Source organism: Pristis pectinata, chromosome 8, assembly GCF_009764475.1.
Source record: "Pristis pectinata isolate sPriPec2 chromosome 8, sPriPec2.1.pri, whole genome shotgun sequence".
Classification (NCBI taxonomy): domain Eukaryota; kingdom Metazoa; phylum Chordata; class Chondrichthyes; order Rhinopristiformes; family Pristidae; genus Pristis; species Pristis pectinata.
Window position 1 is genome coordinate 43,163,650 of NC_067412.1, and position 16,407 is coordinate 43,180,056.

Sequence of the window (16,407 nt, forward strand, 5' to 3'; positions counted from 1 at the left end):
TTATTATTGTCACATGTACTGAGGTACAGTGAAAAAACTTTGTTTTGCATGCCATCAACACAGATCATTTCATTACAACAGTGCATTGAGGTCGTACAAGGGAAAACACCAACAGAATGCAGAATAAAGTGTTACAGAGAAAGTGAAGGCAGACAATAAGGTGCAAGGCCATGACGAGGTGGATTGTGAGGTCAAGAGTCCATCCTTATCATACTAGGGGATTGTTCAATAGTCTTATCACAGCGGGATAGAAGCTGTCCTTGAGTCTGGTGATATGTGCTTTAAGGCTTTTGTATCTTCTGCCCAATGGGAGGTGGGAGAAGACAATGTCTGGGGTGGGTGGGGCCTTTGATAATGCTGACTGCTTTACTGAGGCAGCGAGAAGTGTATGGAGTCCATGGAGGGGAGACTGGTTTCTGTGATATGCTGAGCTGTATCCACAACAACTCTCTGCAGTTTCTTGCGGTCATAGGTAGAACAGTTGCCATACCAAGCTGTGATGCATCTAGATAGGATGCTTTCTCTGGTGCATTGATAAAAATTGGTGAGGGTCAAAGGGGACATGCCAAATTTCTTTAGCCTCCTGAGGAAGTAGAGACACTGGTGTGCCTTCTTGGCTGTGGTGTCTGTGGTTGGACTAGGATAGGATATTTGTGATATTCACTCTGAAGAACTTGGAGCTCTCAACCCTCTCGACCTCTGAGCCGTTGATGTAAACAGGAGCGTATGCACCACTCCCCTTCCTGTAGTCAATGACCAGCTCTTTTGTTTTGCTGACAGTGAGGGAAAGGTTGTTGTCATGACACCATGTCACTCGGCTCTCTATCTCCTTCCTGTATTCCGACTCATCATTATTTGAGATTCAGGCCACTACGGTGTTGTCATCTGCAAACTTGTAGATGGAGTTAGAGCGGAATCTGGCCACACAGTCATGAATGTACAGGGAGTAAAGTAGGGGACTGAGGACCAGCCTTGTGGGGCACCAGTGTTGAGGATAGTCATGGCAGAGTTGTTGCTGCCTATCCTTACTGATTGTGGTTCACTGGATCTGGGATGGCAGGTCTATCATATAAGGATATCGTATAAGACTGGGCATCTATTCTATACAGTTTAAAAGAAAAAGAGGTGGCCTCATTGAAATGTACTGGGGCGCTTGACAGGGTAGACGCAAGGAGTATGTTTTGCCTGGCTGTGGAGTCTAGAACTAGGGGCCACAGTCTCAGAATAAGTTTTAGACCCCTCAGGATCAAAATGAGGAGAATATCTTCACCCAGGGTGGTATATCATTAGAATTCTTAACCTTGGGGAGCTGTGAAAGGTCAGTCATTGATTGTCTTCAGAATGAGGTTGATACATTTCTGGATGTTAAAGGAATCGAGGAATATGGGGACAGTGCAGGAAATGGGAGAAGATTAGCCATAGCTAATTCTTGAAATGTGGAGCAGGAACGAAGGCCAAATGACACCTCTTGCACCTGTTTCTTCTGTTTTTTTTAATACATTAATTAGTTTCCATCTTTATCATGATCAAATGTTCATTATAATTGATAATTGCTTCTTGACCACAGAAACCTTCCTTTCCACTGCCACCAAGAATTGAAACAAGTATGAAAAGAAAGTGATTCCCAAATGACATCCCTAAGCATTGGACCTTAAAGAAAGCAGGGAAGGCCAGGGGAAGGAAAGAGAAACAGTGTGCATGTGTCATTGGCAAGGCCAGGATCTACTGGTCATCACTGCTTGTCCTCTGAACTGAGTGGCAGTTCATAGTAAATCATATTGGTGTTACTGGAGTTGCATATAGATCAGACTGAGCTCAGCTGTTCAGAGACTATGTTTGAATGAACGTTCTCCACTTGAAGGATGGTAGAAATCACAAACTCTCTCCTCCCTTGCTCCTCTTCCAAATCTGGTCATTGAAATTGAATTCAAGCGTATATTAGGGTTATGGAACTAGGTCACGTAGGTGCAGCTGAGATATAGATCAACCACCTTCTAACTGAATGGTGGTACAAGCTAGAGAGCCTGTTCCTTTACATATGTTCCCACCCACGACTAGAGAACTGTATTATCAGTTATTCCTCTTAAGTGGGAAGACGGAAAACTGGAGATGCCAATACAGGCATGAGTGTACATGTGCAAGGCATAAATGGTTGCTCTAAAGCTGCACTTTCAAATTTCTCACTCTGGCCACAGACTTTCACTGATGTTGGCTGTGAGGTCCATCTGTGCAAAATTGAAATGGCAACTGTTGGACCATAGAGCACTTCCAGTGACCTTATTCACCCAGAGGTCAGAAAATGAAGCAGCCCAGCCACCTCTGGCACGATGGGAGTGAGTAGGGTTGCAGACCAACAGGCATCATGGTCTATTGTGTTTTTCTGTCTTAAGTCTCGCTCTCAAACAGATTTAGAAGTAACTAGCAAAACCAGCACCATCCAGGCACAAGGCTGTTCCTATCAGTGGATGGGAGCCATTGGTGGTGGGGGTGTAATTCAAAGGAAGCTGGGGTAGTTAGAGCACAAATGGAAATGGAGGAACATTTTTCTTTGCGCTGTGATCGCAAATGTACTCCTGCTAGAAGCAGCAAATTTCTTGCCATGAATCAAGTAATAATGTCTGGACAGAAACATATCTTCTGATAATGTGCCCGTTCACTGAGAAAACTTATTTTGCGGAATGGAACGTTGGAATGGAAACTTTTGAGAATCATCTCTGTACTCCATCAGCATCAGGAAATGAATTGTCAAGATCTGAAGAATGGTTTACCTCAGCATGGAAGGATGAGTTTCACCCCACCCCACCTGGGAATTCTTGGACCATAACGTATCCTGGTGAAATGTTAATTATTTGTTTATTACCCTGTACAAATATCCTTTGACTCCTGACATATGTATTAATCAGTGTAAATTAAACTGCATTGGAGGTGAAATACTGTAAGATCGATGACTAATGATAAGAAAAATTGGAATAAGCTAAATCAGAGAATTATGACAAGCTGCAGCAGATTTATCAAAATACTGAAAGATAAAAAGCTTGTTCACCTGAAATAAAAGTATTGCTGTATTGCTCTGAAGATCAGTGGTCTGTTGCCCCCACGTGGTGTTAGACAGTATTACAATTGTGGATGACTTGATGTAGCTGATTGCTTCAGCTTTCTCCAAGAATAAGATTTTTCTTCAGTACATCAGTATTGGAATTGGAAGTCAGTGACAAGGTTATTTTGTGCCCTTACTTACTTTTGAGAAAATGATAATGGGCCACCCTTCTGCCAACGGTAGGGGTTTAAAATCTTCTTTGACTTGGGACTGTTTTTAAAAAAAAGTGTAGTGCTCCAAAACTGTTTTCTAAAGTGTTGATAAGGTAAAGATTTCTTAATGCAACCATCATTAAAATGTGTACCACTTTCCTTGGTAACAACATTGTGCAGCTGCCAGAAATTAGCTGTGCAGCTGCAACTTTGGAATCCAAGTTCTTAAATCGACACATGCACTGCACAAGCACCACATGCAATAAGTGGTGCTTCAGGAGTAAGGGAAGTGAATGTGCACCCAGGTTCATTGAATCACCTGGAGCCTTTATTACAGAAATCAACCATAGGATAGAGGGCCTGTGTAAAGATGGGATAGAGGCAGGAGGGAAGGCGGTGTGCAGGCTGTCCAAGGCGAAGGCCAGATGTTCCTGACAGCTGGTTACTCGGGAGCTGAGGCATTGTTTCTGAGCACTTGTGTTTTTGAGAAACCTGAAGCACTAACAGGTGCTTGTGCCCAAAGTGCCACTTACACTGGGCTAAAAGAAAATAAGATTGAGCGTTCTTCCCTTGAGAATGCAGCTTGGGTGACATCCCTAATACAGTGTTGAGAAGCAAACTGAGAATTGGCATGGATTAGCTGCAACAGTCACTAATGACCCTGAAGTTAGGAAGCTGAAAATGACCTTGACTGTAGAGCAGTCAAGGCTTTTGAGTCTTGAATTGAGACTGCAGGCCATGGGTGTCAGTGAAGAGTACGTTGATGAAGTGTAGCCTAATTTTTTTGCTGTTCCTTGGAGAAGTCCAGATAAGAGCATGGGTCACTGTAAACCAAAGGTTGGTTAAAGGTTTGTGGCGACCAGCATTCCATGTTTCCCTGGTTTCTGTGGTGCTTCTATATTCTGTTTACATGTCATCAAGTAAGAGGGTGTTTAGCCCCTGTGCCCCGCCCCACCCCACCCCACTGGGTCTACATTTTAGTCCATAAATGTGGTAGAGGATGCAAGGAGTGTTCAGCCCTAAGTGTGGGCAATAGGAGTCAGTGGGCAGTGAGGCTGTAGAGAGTTGTGGAGAAGCCTGGCAGAGTGTTCTATTTGAATAACGTGCTTTCAGGAGCAACAGAATTAGTAAAATCTTGTTCTGTGAGTAACCAAGATTGTTGTGTTCCAGGCCAGTGTGAGATTAAAATTAAGCTGGAAGGTTAAAAATGGGCAGTTCCTAGAGCAAATAAAATTCCCAGTGTGAAATCAGGTGTAACATCTCCTGCCAGCCTCTGAGATATGCAGCAATGAGTGCAAGTTTGCTTTACTTTGGGTTAAGCCTATTACTAATTACACAGCACTTTCTTCACATTGGTGAAACCAAATGTCTATGACAGGGAGTTCCAGGATTATAACCCAACAATAACAGGAGTAGTGATCAATCTAGAGTTTGAAAGGTTTGCGCTTTCGAGGTAATGTTATTCTCCTGATTCCCCTCTCTGATGCAGAAAAGTAACGGATTTAAGAGGGGCAATTGAAGAAGTTTTGATAATACATATCCATTGTATTTAGTGGATAGTCCATATTGCAGTGACGGTGTGCTGGTGATGGAGGGAATGGTCTCTTAATCTCAAAGAATGACATCAGAATCAACGAAAGCACAACTTCTACATTTCCCATGTTGGAGAGGAAAATACTATTGCTCTTAGACATATTGTAAATCTTAAATGTAGGGATGGGAAAAGGCAATGATTAGCTTGTGGTATATACAAAGTATTAAGATCTAGTCTGGCAATGCAGATTTTGAACAGTGGTTAAGCATGGAAGCTGACTTTAAACAGTGGATTATTTCTACTGTCTATCTTCCTCTTTATGTATGTCGCTTTGATTGTGAGCAATTGGTGTGGGATAGAGGAGAAATGATAAAATTGAAGCCACTTCAATCAGGAATATAATCATGATGTACGCACTTCACAAAAATGTGCAACAGAAATCTGGACCTCTCTTCCAGAGGCTGTGGAATTGGTCGATAAATGCTTAGCTGAAGAGATGTTGGAGGAGGGATGGTTTTAGAATTTTGGATCAATGGGACAATTCCCAGGGAAGGTGGAACCTGTATAAACTGGACGACTTTCACCTGAACTAGAAGGGTTCCAGTGACTCGCACGGGATGTTTGCTATTGCTATTGGCAGGGAGTGGGGATGCAGAACGGGAGTACAGAAGGCTGGATTCCATCTACTTCAACACAAGGAGTCTGACAAATAGGACAGATGAACTGAGGGTGTTGATGAACACATGGCAATAGGTTGGCCGGACTGACAACTCAACATTCCAGGGTATAGAACCTTCAGGTGTGAATGGGGAGGGGATGCAAAAGCCTGGAAGAATCTTCAAATGAGGTCACATAAGTGGAGTTTAGAAACAAAAAAAGGGTTGAGCACTTTGCTGGGAGTGTGCGACAGGCCTTAAATGAAGGCAAATCACAGAGGTAAAAGTAATGATGTAGGGGAACGCTTGAAACACCCTGGCCTAGAAGGCTTGGGGCCAAGTGTTGGAAAATAGGATTAGTACAGGTAGGTACTTAATGACTGGCGTGGACACGGTGGGCCTAGGGACCTGTATAACTGACTCCACACATTATGAATGTACATACTGTAACTGTGGTATGCTGGTGGTGGGAGGGTACTTACTATCCATGTCAAGTTTGAGTTCAAGTGGAGATTAATCTGTCATGTTCCTGAGCTGTTTCTTGATGGTGGTGGAAGGTCTTTGGTGCATCAGAAGATGAGCTACTTGTAGTAACCTTTCACCTTTTCATTTCATCACAGTATTTGTGGCTGGTCCGGTTGAGTTTTTGGTAAGTGGTGACCCCTAGGGTGTTGATAGTGGGAAACATGATGATTTGACTTTTGTTGGTCATGGGCTGGTACTCCTGTGTCATGGTCATTTATCAGCTTGTGCCTGAATACTGGCCATGTCTTGCTGTGTGCATGTGTGGACTGCTTCATTTGCTGAGGAATTCTGAAGGAAATTGAACATGCAATCACCAGCGAGCATCCCCACTTCTGACCATATGATGGAAGGAATATCAATGAAGCAAGTTATTTGGACATAGGACACTGTCCTGAGAAGCTCCTGCAGCAATATCCTGAGGCTGGAATGATTGACTACCAATAACCTGAGTCTCCACCCATTGTGTAAGGTGCGACTCCAACCATTGGAGTTTTTTCTCCTGGATGCCCACTGAATTCAGTTTTTCCAAGGCTTCCTGATACCACACTCAGTCAAATGCTGCTATGATGTCACAAGCAATCATTCTTGCCTCCTCTCTGGAAGTCTCCTCTTTGGATCAAAACTGTGATGAGGTCTGGAGCCAAGTGGTCCTGGCAAACATTAAAATGGGCATCAGTGAGCACATTATTGGAGATGACTGCTGATTCATAACTTGTTGATAACACGTTCCATTATTTTACTGATGACTGCAGTAGGCAAAGGCTTACGATGAGAAACAAAGGACTGCAGATGCTGGAATCTAGATGAAAAACACGATGATGCAAGAGGAACTCAGCAGGCCAGGCAGCATCCATGGTGAAAAGCAGGTAGTCAACATTTCAGTCAACATTCAACTCAAAATGTTGACTGCCTGCTTTTCTCCACTGATGCTGCCTGGTCTGCTGAATTCCTCCAGCATCATCGTGTTTTTCATCTAGATTCCAGCATCTGCAGTCCTTTGTTTCTCTAGTATTACTGCTCCACTGTGAAGTCTCTTCAAGGATGCCCACTTTGAAGAAGTTTTCTTCCAGTCCTGAAGAAGGGTCCTGACCCAAAACATTGACTGCCTGCTTTTCTCCACGGATGCTGCCTGGCCTGCTGAGTTCCTCCAGCATCGTCATGTTTTTCATCAAAGGCTTATGATATTTCATTGCACGCTCAGTTAATCAGCCCTTCGTATGTGTGCCTGAGATTCATCAGCAATTCATTTATGGGTGCCAGTATTTACTAGGGTGAATGCTTCTCATTATTGTTTATCATACTTACTGATCAGTGGCTATAGGCTGGAAATTGAGAAGGAGGTTGGAACACTAACTGGTTGAGAGCCCAAGGGTGCAGCAGACTTATTCTCCTAACTGACCAGGAATGTAGCAGATGAATGAAAGCACTTTCAGCATTCCTTCCGGTATCTGCTATCGCAGTTGTCAGTGATGCTGCTGCCTTTAAAGTACTCCCTTGTCAAAACCCCAAAGGTGCTTCCATACTTCTAATACTGCTGCCTTCAACTTGTTTGTGCCTCAAAGTTTTTGGAGTAGAAATTTGTCCTTTGTCACTTGCATTAAATATTTACCCATGTATTGCACTCCTGATATCCACTGACTGCTTCTGAAATCCATCAACTTCAGTGGAATCAGATCTTACAACTGCTGCTGTTTTAAGTGCATAGGGCATGTAATCAAGGATGAATTCCTATCCTGTTGTTTCATTCAGTGACAGAAAGGAACAGGACAAAAATAAACAAAGGAAGTGGAAAATAAATGAAAGGAAACAAACAACAAAACAGTGCTGATATAGGTGAAGGAGGGAAAAAGAAGAAATGGGTAGATGGAAATGATGTAACTCTGAGGTGAAAGACGTGTGAAAAGGAAGGAGAACAAGTGGAGCAATGGGAAAATGTCACGTCGAAGTGAAGGGGCTGTTAGCATTTCGTGCTTGACAACCACCTTGACAGCATCACAGATAAAGCTTGTAATGACATGGTTTAATTGCTGTCTAGCTATGGTCTGCATTTAACTAGTTACCATTTAAGTTCTTGTTTTGGTTTAATATTAAAGGACTGGCCAAGCCCCAGTCCTACAATATTTACCATAGACTGGCATGCACAGGTGATTTTTGAATGACCTCCAGTGGAGACAGTTAATGATTTACTGATGATTTTTCTTTTCCTGATCCATTTCTGATTGTCCAGTGCTCTTTTGCAGGTGTTGCCGGTAATTTGCTCTTAGCTGTGTGTCCAGCAATGTCACCTGCCCTCTGCCACGCATCCATTTGATTGCAGATTCTAGAAGACTGATTCTGCCTGCTCCTTGTCAAAGAAATCAAACCTTCATTTTACCATGAATGATTTACTTTGTTTTTTGTTTAACTGCCAGTTAAGATTAGTCCACTGTTATGCTCTTGCCAGCCAGCCTGCCTGCATTGTGTTACCTATGTGCAATGCTTAGGAGATTTCAGCAACTGTGTGTTTTGTGCAAAAAATAACTAATGAGGATTACTGGAGATCATATCAGCTGGATACGGCATACTTTCTCACCTCTCCTGTCAATCCACTGAAAAAGTGCAGGTGAACAGTTTCCAGAAACAGCTGCACTAAATTTAAAATATCGGTCTACCCAGAATACCTCGTTGTAACCCCTGTAGATCTATTAATAAAGCAATTATTGTTCTTGCCATTTAAACAAGCTGCCATAATCTTAAGTTATGAAACTGCTACTGAGCTCTGTAAACAGGATACTGGTTGTTGTAAATGTACTACCCCATCTTTATCTCTGGTTGTATCATATCTGATTCAACATTCTATCATGTTCCCTTATTCAAAAACAGGTAGTAGGGATAGTCCAGGGAATTACAGACCAGCGAGCCTTACGTCTGTGGTGGGTAAGCTGCTAGAAAGGATTCTCAGAGGCAGGATCTATGATCATTTAGAGAATCATGGGCTGAATAGGGACAGCCAGCATGGATTTGTGAAGGGAAGTTCTTGCCTCACTAGCCTGATAGGGTTCTTTGAGGAGGTGACCAGGAAGGTTGATGAGGGTAGTGCAGTAGATGTGGTCTACCTGGATTTTAGTAAGGTGTTTAACAAGGTTCTGCATGGTAGGCTTCTTCAGAAGGTCAGAGGCCAAGGGATCCAGGGAGGCTTGGCCGTGTGGATTCAGAATTGGCTTGCCTGTAGAAAGCAGAGGGTTGTGGTGGAGGGAGTGCATTTGGATTGGAGGGCTGTGACTAGTGGTGTCCCACAAGGATCGGTTCTGGGACCTCTACTTTTCATGATATTTATTAATGACTTAGATGAGGGGGTGGAAGGGTGGCTTAGCAAGTTTGCAGATGACACAAAGGTCGGTGGTGTTGTGGATAGTGTGGAGGGCTGTCGAAGCTTACAGAGGGATATTGATAGGATGCAGAGCTGGGCTGACAAGTGGCAGACGGAGTTCAATCCGGAGAAGTGTGAGGTGGTACACTTTGGAAGGACAAACTCCAAAGTGGAATACAAGGTAAATGGTAGGATTCTGGGTAGTGTAGAGGAGCAGAGGGATCTGGGGGTTCACATCCACAGAGCACTGAAAGTTGCCACACAGGTGGATAGGGTAGTTAAGAAGGCTTATGGGATGTTAGCTTTCATAAGTCGTGGGATCGAGTTTAAGAGCCACGAAGTAATGATGCAGCTTTACAAAACTCTGGTTAGACCACACTTAGAGTACTGTGTTCAGTTCTGGTCTCCTCATTATAGGAAGGATGTGGAGGCATTGGAAAGGGTGCAGAGGAGATTTACCAGGATGCTGCCTGGATTAGAGAGTATGGATTATGAGGAGAGACTAAAGGAGCTAGAGCTTTACTCATTGGAGAGAAGGAGGATGAGGGGAGACATGATAGAGTTATACAAAATATTGAGAGGAATAGATAGAGTGGACAGCCAGCGCCTCTTTCCCAGGGCACCAATGCTCAATACAAGAGGGCATGGCTTTAAGGTAATGGGGGGGAGTTCAAGGGGGATGTCAGAGGGAGGTTTCTGACCTAGAGAGTGGTTGGTGCATGGAATGCGCTGCCTGGGGTGGTGGTGGAGGCTGATACGTTGGTCAAGTTCAAGAGATTGTTAGACAAGCATATGGAGGAATTTAAGATAGAGGGATATGTGGGAGGAAGGGGTTAGATAGTCTTAGAACCATAGAACCATACAGCACAAAACAGGCCCTTTGGCCCACCATGTTGTGCCGTCCATCAGACCACCCTCACACTACCTAACCTCTTCCTCTCGCATATCCCTCTATCTCACGTTCCTCCATATGCCTATCCAACAAACTCTTGAACCTGTTCAATGTATCTGCCTCCACCACCACCCCAGGCAGTGCATTCCATGCACCAACCACTCTCTGGGTGAAAAACCTCCCTCTGACATCTCCCCTGAACCTCCCACCCATAACCTTAAAGCCATGACCTCTCGTCTTGAGCATTGGTGCCCTGGGAAGGAGGCACTGACTGTCTACTCTATCTATTCCTCTCAATATTTTATATACCTCTATCATGTCTCCTCTCATCCTCCTCCTTTCCAGTGAATAAAGCCCTAGCACCTTAAGCCTCTCCTCATATTCAATACTCTCCAATCCAGGCAGCATCCTGGTAAATCTTCTCTGCACCCTCTCCAATGCCTCCACATCCTTCCTATAATGCGGTGACCAGAACTGAACACAGTACTCTAAGTGTGGCCTAACTAGAGTTTTGTAAAGCTGCATCATCACCTCGCGGCTCTTAAACTCAATCCCGCGATTTATGAAAGCCAACATCCCATTGGCCTTCTTAACTGCTCTTTCCACCTGTGAGGCAACTTTCAGTGAACTGAATATGAACCCCCAGATCCCTCTGCTCCTCCATACTGCCAAGTACCTTGCCATTCACCCAGTACTCTGCCCTGGAGTTTGTCCTTCCAAAGTGTACCACCTCACACTTCTCCGGATTGAACTCCATCTGCCACTTGTCAGCCCAGCTCTGCATCCTATCAATATCCCTCTGTAAGCTCCGACAGCCCTCCACACTATCCACAACATCGCCGATCTTAGTGTCGTCTGCAAACTTACTAACCCAGCCCTCCACCCCCTCATCTAAGTCATCTATAAATATCACAAAAAGTAGAGGTCCCAGAACCGATCCCTGCGGGACACCACTAGTCACTGCCTTCCAATCCGAGGGCACTCCTTCCACCACAACCCTCTGCTTTCTACATGCAAGCCAATTCCTAATCCACACAGCCAAGCTTCCTTGGATCCCTTGGCCTCTGACCTTCTGAAGAAGCCTACCATGAGGAACCTTATCAAATGCCTTACTAAAATCCATGTAAACCACATCCACCGCACTGCCTTCATCAATCTTCCTGGTCACCTCCTCAAAGAACTCTATCAGGCTTGTGAGGCAAGATCTTCCCTTCATAAAGCCATGCTGGCTGTCCTTAATCAGTCCATGATTCTCAAGGCGTTCATAAATCCTATCCCTTAGGAGTGGTTTGAAGGTCGGCACAACATGGTGGGCCGAAGGGCCTGTATTGTGCTGTGTAGTTCTATGATTAAATGCAGCACTGGCCATCTGATTTAGACACTCCAGTTAGATGTTGGGATTCCAGTCAATGAAGGGTGGTGAGCATAAAAATACATCATTGTCAAATATAACTTGAAAACCTCAGATATTGCAAAGTGGAAAAAATTACCACTCTGGATTAATTAAGGATGTGGGTTAACTAAGGATAACATGAAAAGAGAAGGCTGGAGGCTTTTTTACATGATAGATTTGAACATGAATGCTCTACAAGAGACATTTGAAGCATCCAGTTTTTAAAGAGGAAATTAATAAATATTTAATAAATAATGTAAGAATTATAGTGAAATTACATGAGAATGGATTTAAGTGGGCTCACTATTGGAAAGGTGGGATAGGACCAACAGTAAATGATCTAGTCATCAGGAGATGCAAGCAAGACAAAAAAAATTGCTTCACAAGATTCATTGAAGTATCTTGTACTTTATTTTCCTCCCAGGACCTCTCAATGCCGTAGCTTCTTCCTTCTCTAGGTTCTTCTGTTTACCCTTCTTACCACAGTCAAAACATGGTGTCAATTAATCAGTAACACGTTTTTGATCCTGGCTGAGTAAACAGTGTAGTAATCTTAACTATGCAATATGGTGACGTTTTACATGGTCTAAAATCAAGTAAGTTTAGTGCTGTCTTCTTATAATGCTGTTCATCTCACATATATTTGTATCTAATAATCTAAACTAACACTGAAGGTATTGCATTCTAGAACTAATGATGATTGTTTAATGACAAAGGGGAAGTAGAATTTATTCTAGATTTACAAGCCATTTTATTACACATCAGTGAATTCTATAGTGACCAGGTAAAGTCTTTTCAAATGAACTCTGAATTCATATGCAGCTGCTGTCAAGTTTTTATCAATTCTGTAATCTACACTGTTTCCACATCTACTGTGAAATATCCAAAGAAAATATGCTTCCAACACAGTAATATGCATTATTTTTGATTCATTGTTTATCTCATCTGTTTTTAACTTTAAATGCCTTGATATTATGAGATGAGCAAATAATTTGCATTTTGATAAGAAAATTGTTGCAACCTAAAAATATATATGGTGTAAATCCCATTACAGTTGAACAGCAATTGTTTAATAAACTGTACATTCCAGGACATTAACTAATAGCTTTAGCTTTCAAATTTGACTAATCTTACTGGAGTTCTTTTATTATATCTGGCACAGACAAAATCTTACAACATTGTTCTTTTGTCAAAAATTCTAGTACTCACACTATCCCGTTTAAATGTTGCATATCCGAAAACAAGTTGAATGAATTAAAAGGTGTAGTAGTCCATCATCTAAAGCTGAGTGCTTATGGATGAGTCATGTGATAAGTGTCCATTGTTCCCTTGTAGGAGGTCGCAAGTCATTGAACTGTTTGAGGCACTGGAGATTGAGAGAGCCCAGCAAGTGGAATGCATTTCCTCTTCTGAGGCTAATGTTTGCAGTGGAAGACATCGGGGTCGAAGTGAGAGGAGATCTTATCCAAGGAAAAGAGTAAGCGCAACTTACTCTTCCATCTTCCATGAGTTACCAATTTAAATCTATGATTTGTAAAGATTTTCGCTAGATTTGCCTCAATCATCAGCACCAATGGAAAAGCACTAATTTTTCTTTGCTTGCCTGGTGTTATCCTATTGAACTTTCACCATCCCATTTCTTTTACCATGATTTAACTACTGTAATGTACCAAACTACATGCAGTATTCCAACTGTAACAAAATTCTCTCCTTACAAGTGTGAAATAATTTCCTTGCTCTTTCTATTTAATGTGTAAAACTCCTTGTTCCAAGGAGCAATTGATTGTTTTAAAGCCATGCATTCCAAATGTGATACCTCATTGAATGTTGTCTGAAATCTATTTGAGGAGCATCAGCTTACACCCTTTGTCTGTCCACTGATTTTCATTTTCCAAAAATTCAACAAGATTTGTTAAGAACTATAATACTTTACAACACAGAATGATGCTATTCATTTCACTGTGTTCATGCTGGCATTCTGAAAGCTATGTACCTGTGCCGAAACACCTGTCCCTTCTCCAAGGCTGCACCCAACCACTTCTGTACAAATGCATAACTGTCCCCAGTCAGCCCATGCCTTTCAGGACTACCTTGCCAATTAATTGGTCTCACAATTGGTCTGTATAGTATCAATATAACCTGATATACCCTTCTGTTGACTTTTGCCTAGACTTCTCTCTCAGACTGATCATTTCAGGAGTTCCCAAGTCTACTTTCTTTTCATATTTCCAGTGGGGCTACAAAAACATTTCTTCTGAAATTTTTATCCAACATCTCTCTAAAACAATGTATAACATGCCTGTCTACAAGTTGGAGATGCTTTCTTTAGATTATTCTGGTATTGATTTCAGTGTTGGACTAGCTGTACTTTAAACAAGTGCTGTAATAAATAATTAACCTTTTGTTTATTTGCTTATTATCACCATAGGACTTTGTGTCTGATTCAAACCAGATCAACTCTGCCCCAGACATTTCTGCAGTGTCTATTCCGCAGTATCGCAGGGCTAAGTCACTGGACAGGAGAACAACTGAATCGACGGTGACGGTAACAAGATCCAATGTCAAAGCACTGGGATATTAGGAAATGGGGAAACATGGACAAAATGCAAGATTGACAGGTGGTGATGGTGGCAAGTATAGAGAGAAACAGGGAGAAAAATGTGAGCTGAAGGAAGGACACAGGTGTGGGAATGGAAGTAAAAGAGCAACACGGTAGTGATGTGGTTAGCGTAATGCTATTACAGCACCAGCGACTCAGCTTCAATTCCTGCCGCTGTCTGTAAGGTGTTTGTACATTCTCCCCGTGTGTTTGCGTGGGTTTCCTCTGGGTGCTTCAGTTTCCTCCAATATTCCAAAGACATACAGGTTAGGAGTTGTGGGCATGCTATGTTGGTGCTGGAAGCACGATGACACTTGCGGGCTGCTCCCAGAACATACTCAGTAACGCAAAAAGATGCACTTCACTGTGTGTTTTGATGTACATGTGACTAATAAAGGTATCTTACTGGTTGTAGCCAATCAAAGAATACAAGTTTGTTTCACCATGACTCTGAGCTGCGGTTGGTGTATGGTTCTCAGTTGTATGCTGCCACCTGCTCTTAATCAGAGGATGTAGCAGAGTTTCCTCTCACTTACAATTTTTTATTGGTTAAGCGACTGACAGTCTTTTATCTCTTGTTATTTCCTGTTTTTAGCCAGACCTGCTGAATTTTAAGAAAGGTTGGATGACAAAGCTCTCTGCAGATGGCCAGGTGAGAAACTAAAATAGTCGTACATTTCCTCCTCATTTCAAAGGATTGGTTAAATTTGCATTTCTGTAAGGTCATGGCTAATATTTTATTTACACTTCTTCTTCCTGTTCCATCCCCATATCACTTTCTGTCTTCATTATATTCATTGATCATTTATCCTCAGCCCTTTGGGGTAGAGATTTATTAGTCATGAAAGTCAAGACAAGGTTCATGACTTTCCATGGTCGATCCCTTATTCTGAAACGCTGTGTAGTTTCAGTCTCATCAGCTGACAAGCCATCTTCAAGCCCAGCAAGAGGTTTGTGTATTTTAGTGGGATCACCTCTTATCCTAACCTCCAGGTAATATGGATTTAGTGTCCCAACTCATTCTCTCTAATAGGATAATCCTCTTGTTTCAGAAATCAGACTAGGACTAGTAAATCTTTCTTGAATTCTAATGAACTCTCCAAGGCAAGTATTTACTTCATTTAGTGGGGAATCAAAACTGTAGGGAGTATTGTGTACAGTTTTATCAAGACACCATTAGCTTTTTACGCCAGTTATTTATTTTCATTTTATTTTTATTTATTTAGTGGGGAATCAAAACTGTAGGAAGTATTGTGTACAGTTTTATCAAGACACCATTAGCTTTATTTATTTTCATTTTATTTTTATTTTATTTTATCTACAGGGTGGTAACAGGCCCTTCCGGCCCACCGAGTCTGCACTGCCCATTTTAAACTCAAATTAACCTACCCGTATGTCTTTGCAATGTGGGAGGAAACCGGAGCACCCGGAGGAAACCCACGCAGACACGGGAGAACGTACAAACTCCTTACAGACAGCGACGGGAATCGAACCCCGATCGCTGGCACTGTAATAGCGTCGCGCTAACATATTACGCTATGTTCTTATATAAAAGTTAACATACCATAAATTTTCTGATTAGTTTTATCTGTGTGTCAGTGTTCTGAGGTTCATGTACAAAATATGAACCTGACCAATCATAATGGTTTGAATTTTGTTTTCAACAGTAAGCTACTTGTGCTTGCCTCAAACCTACAAAGAATTTCTAAAATTGCATTCATGGCCAACTTGTGGACAATGCCAGCTCCATCCTCAATGGTGAGGCCCTGCAGTAGAAAGGCTTCCTCAGGGTAAATCCTTTTGTATGAGGAAGAGGGGGTAGAATAACCCCACTGATTTAAAAAATACTGAACAAGTTTGATAGCTGGCTGAGCTACTCCCCCAGCTTAGCCAGATGTCAAAGGTGCTAAAACAATGACTATTTTGAATGTATCTGACATTTCGAAAAATGCTGAAAGAGTTTTGTTATTTAAAACAATTAAAAAAAAATTAAATCAGCTAAAACATTTCAAAAATATAAATTGTGTAAAACTTGCTCCCTCCAGAGGGATGCGTCCATGCCAGTTGTAACCTGATGCACTTTGTCTGGATGAATTTCCTACTGTAAATGTTAAATGAATTTCCACAGCTTTGTGCCCTGTAGCTGGAGACCATCAGGAGTCCAGCATCAAAGAGCAGAAAAGATTGGTTACCAGCTACCAGCAATTCAG

General features: G+C 42.3%; 1 protein-coding gene across 4 annotated transcripts in view; it reads left to right on the top strand.

The window, feature by feature from the left end:
• LOC127573910 (myosin phosphatase Rho-interacting protein-like) overlaps positions 1–16,407 on the top strand; it is a 178,489-nt gene that overhangs the window by 126,640 nt on the left and 35,442 nt on the right. For all 4 annotated transcript variants that reach the window (XM_052022491.1, XM_052022490.1, XM_052022492.1 and 1 more), the window contains 3 exons: positions 12,934–13,075; positions 14,027–14,143; positions 14,793–14,849. In XM_052022491.1, the coding sequence (XP_051878451.1) occupies positions 12,934–13,075; positions 14,027–14,143; positions 14,793–14,849 (316 nt within the window). The remainder of the gene's footprint in view (positions 1–12,933; positions 13,076–14,026; positions 14,144–14,792; positions 14,850–16,407) is intronic.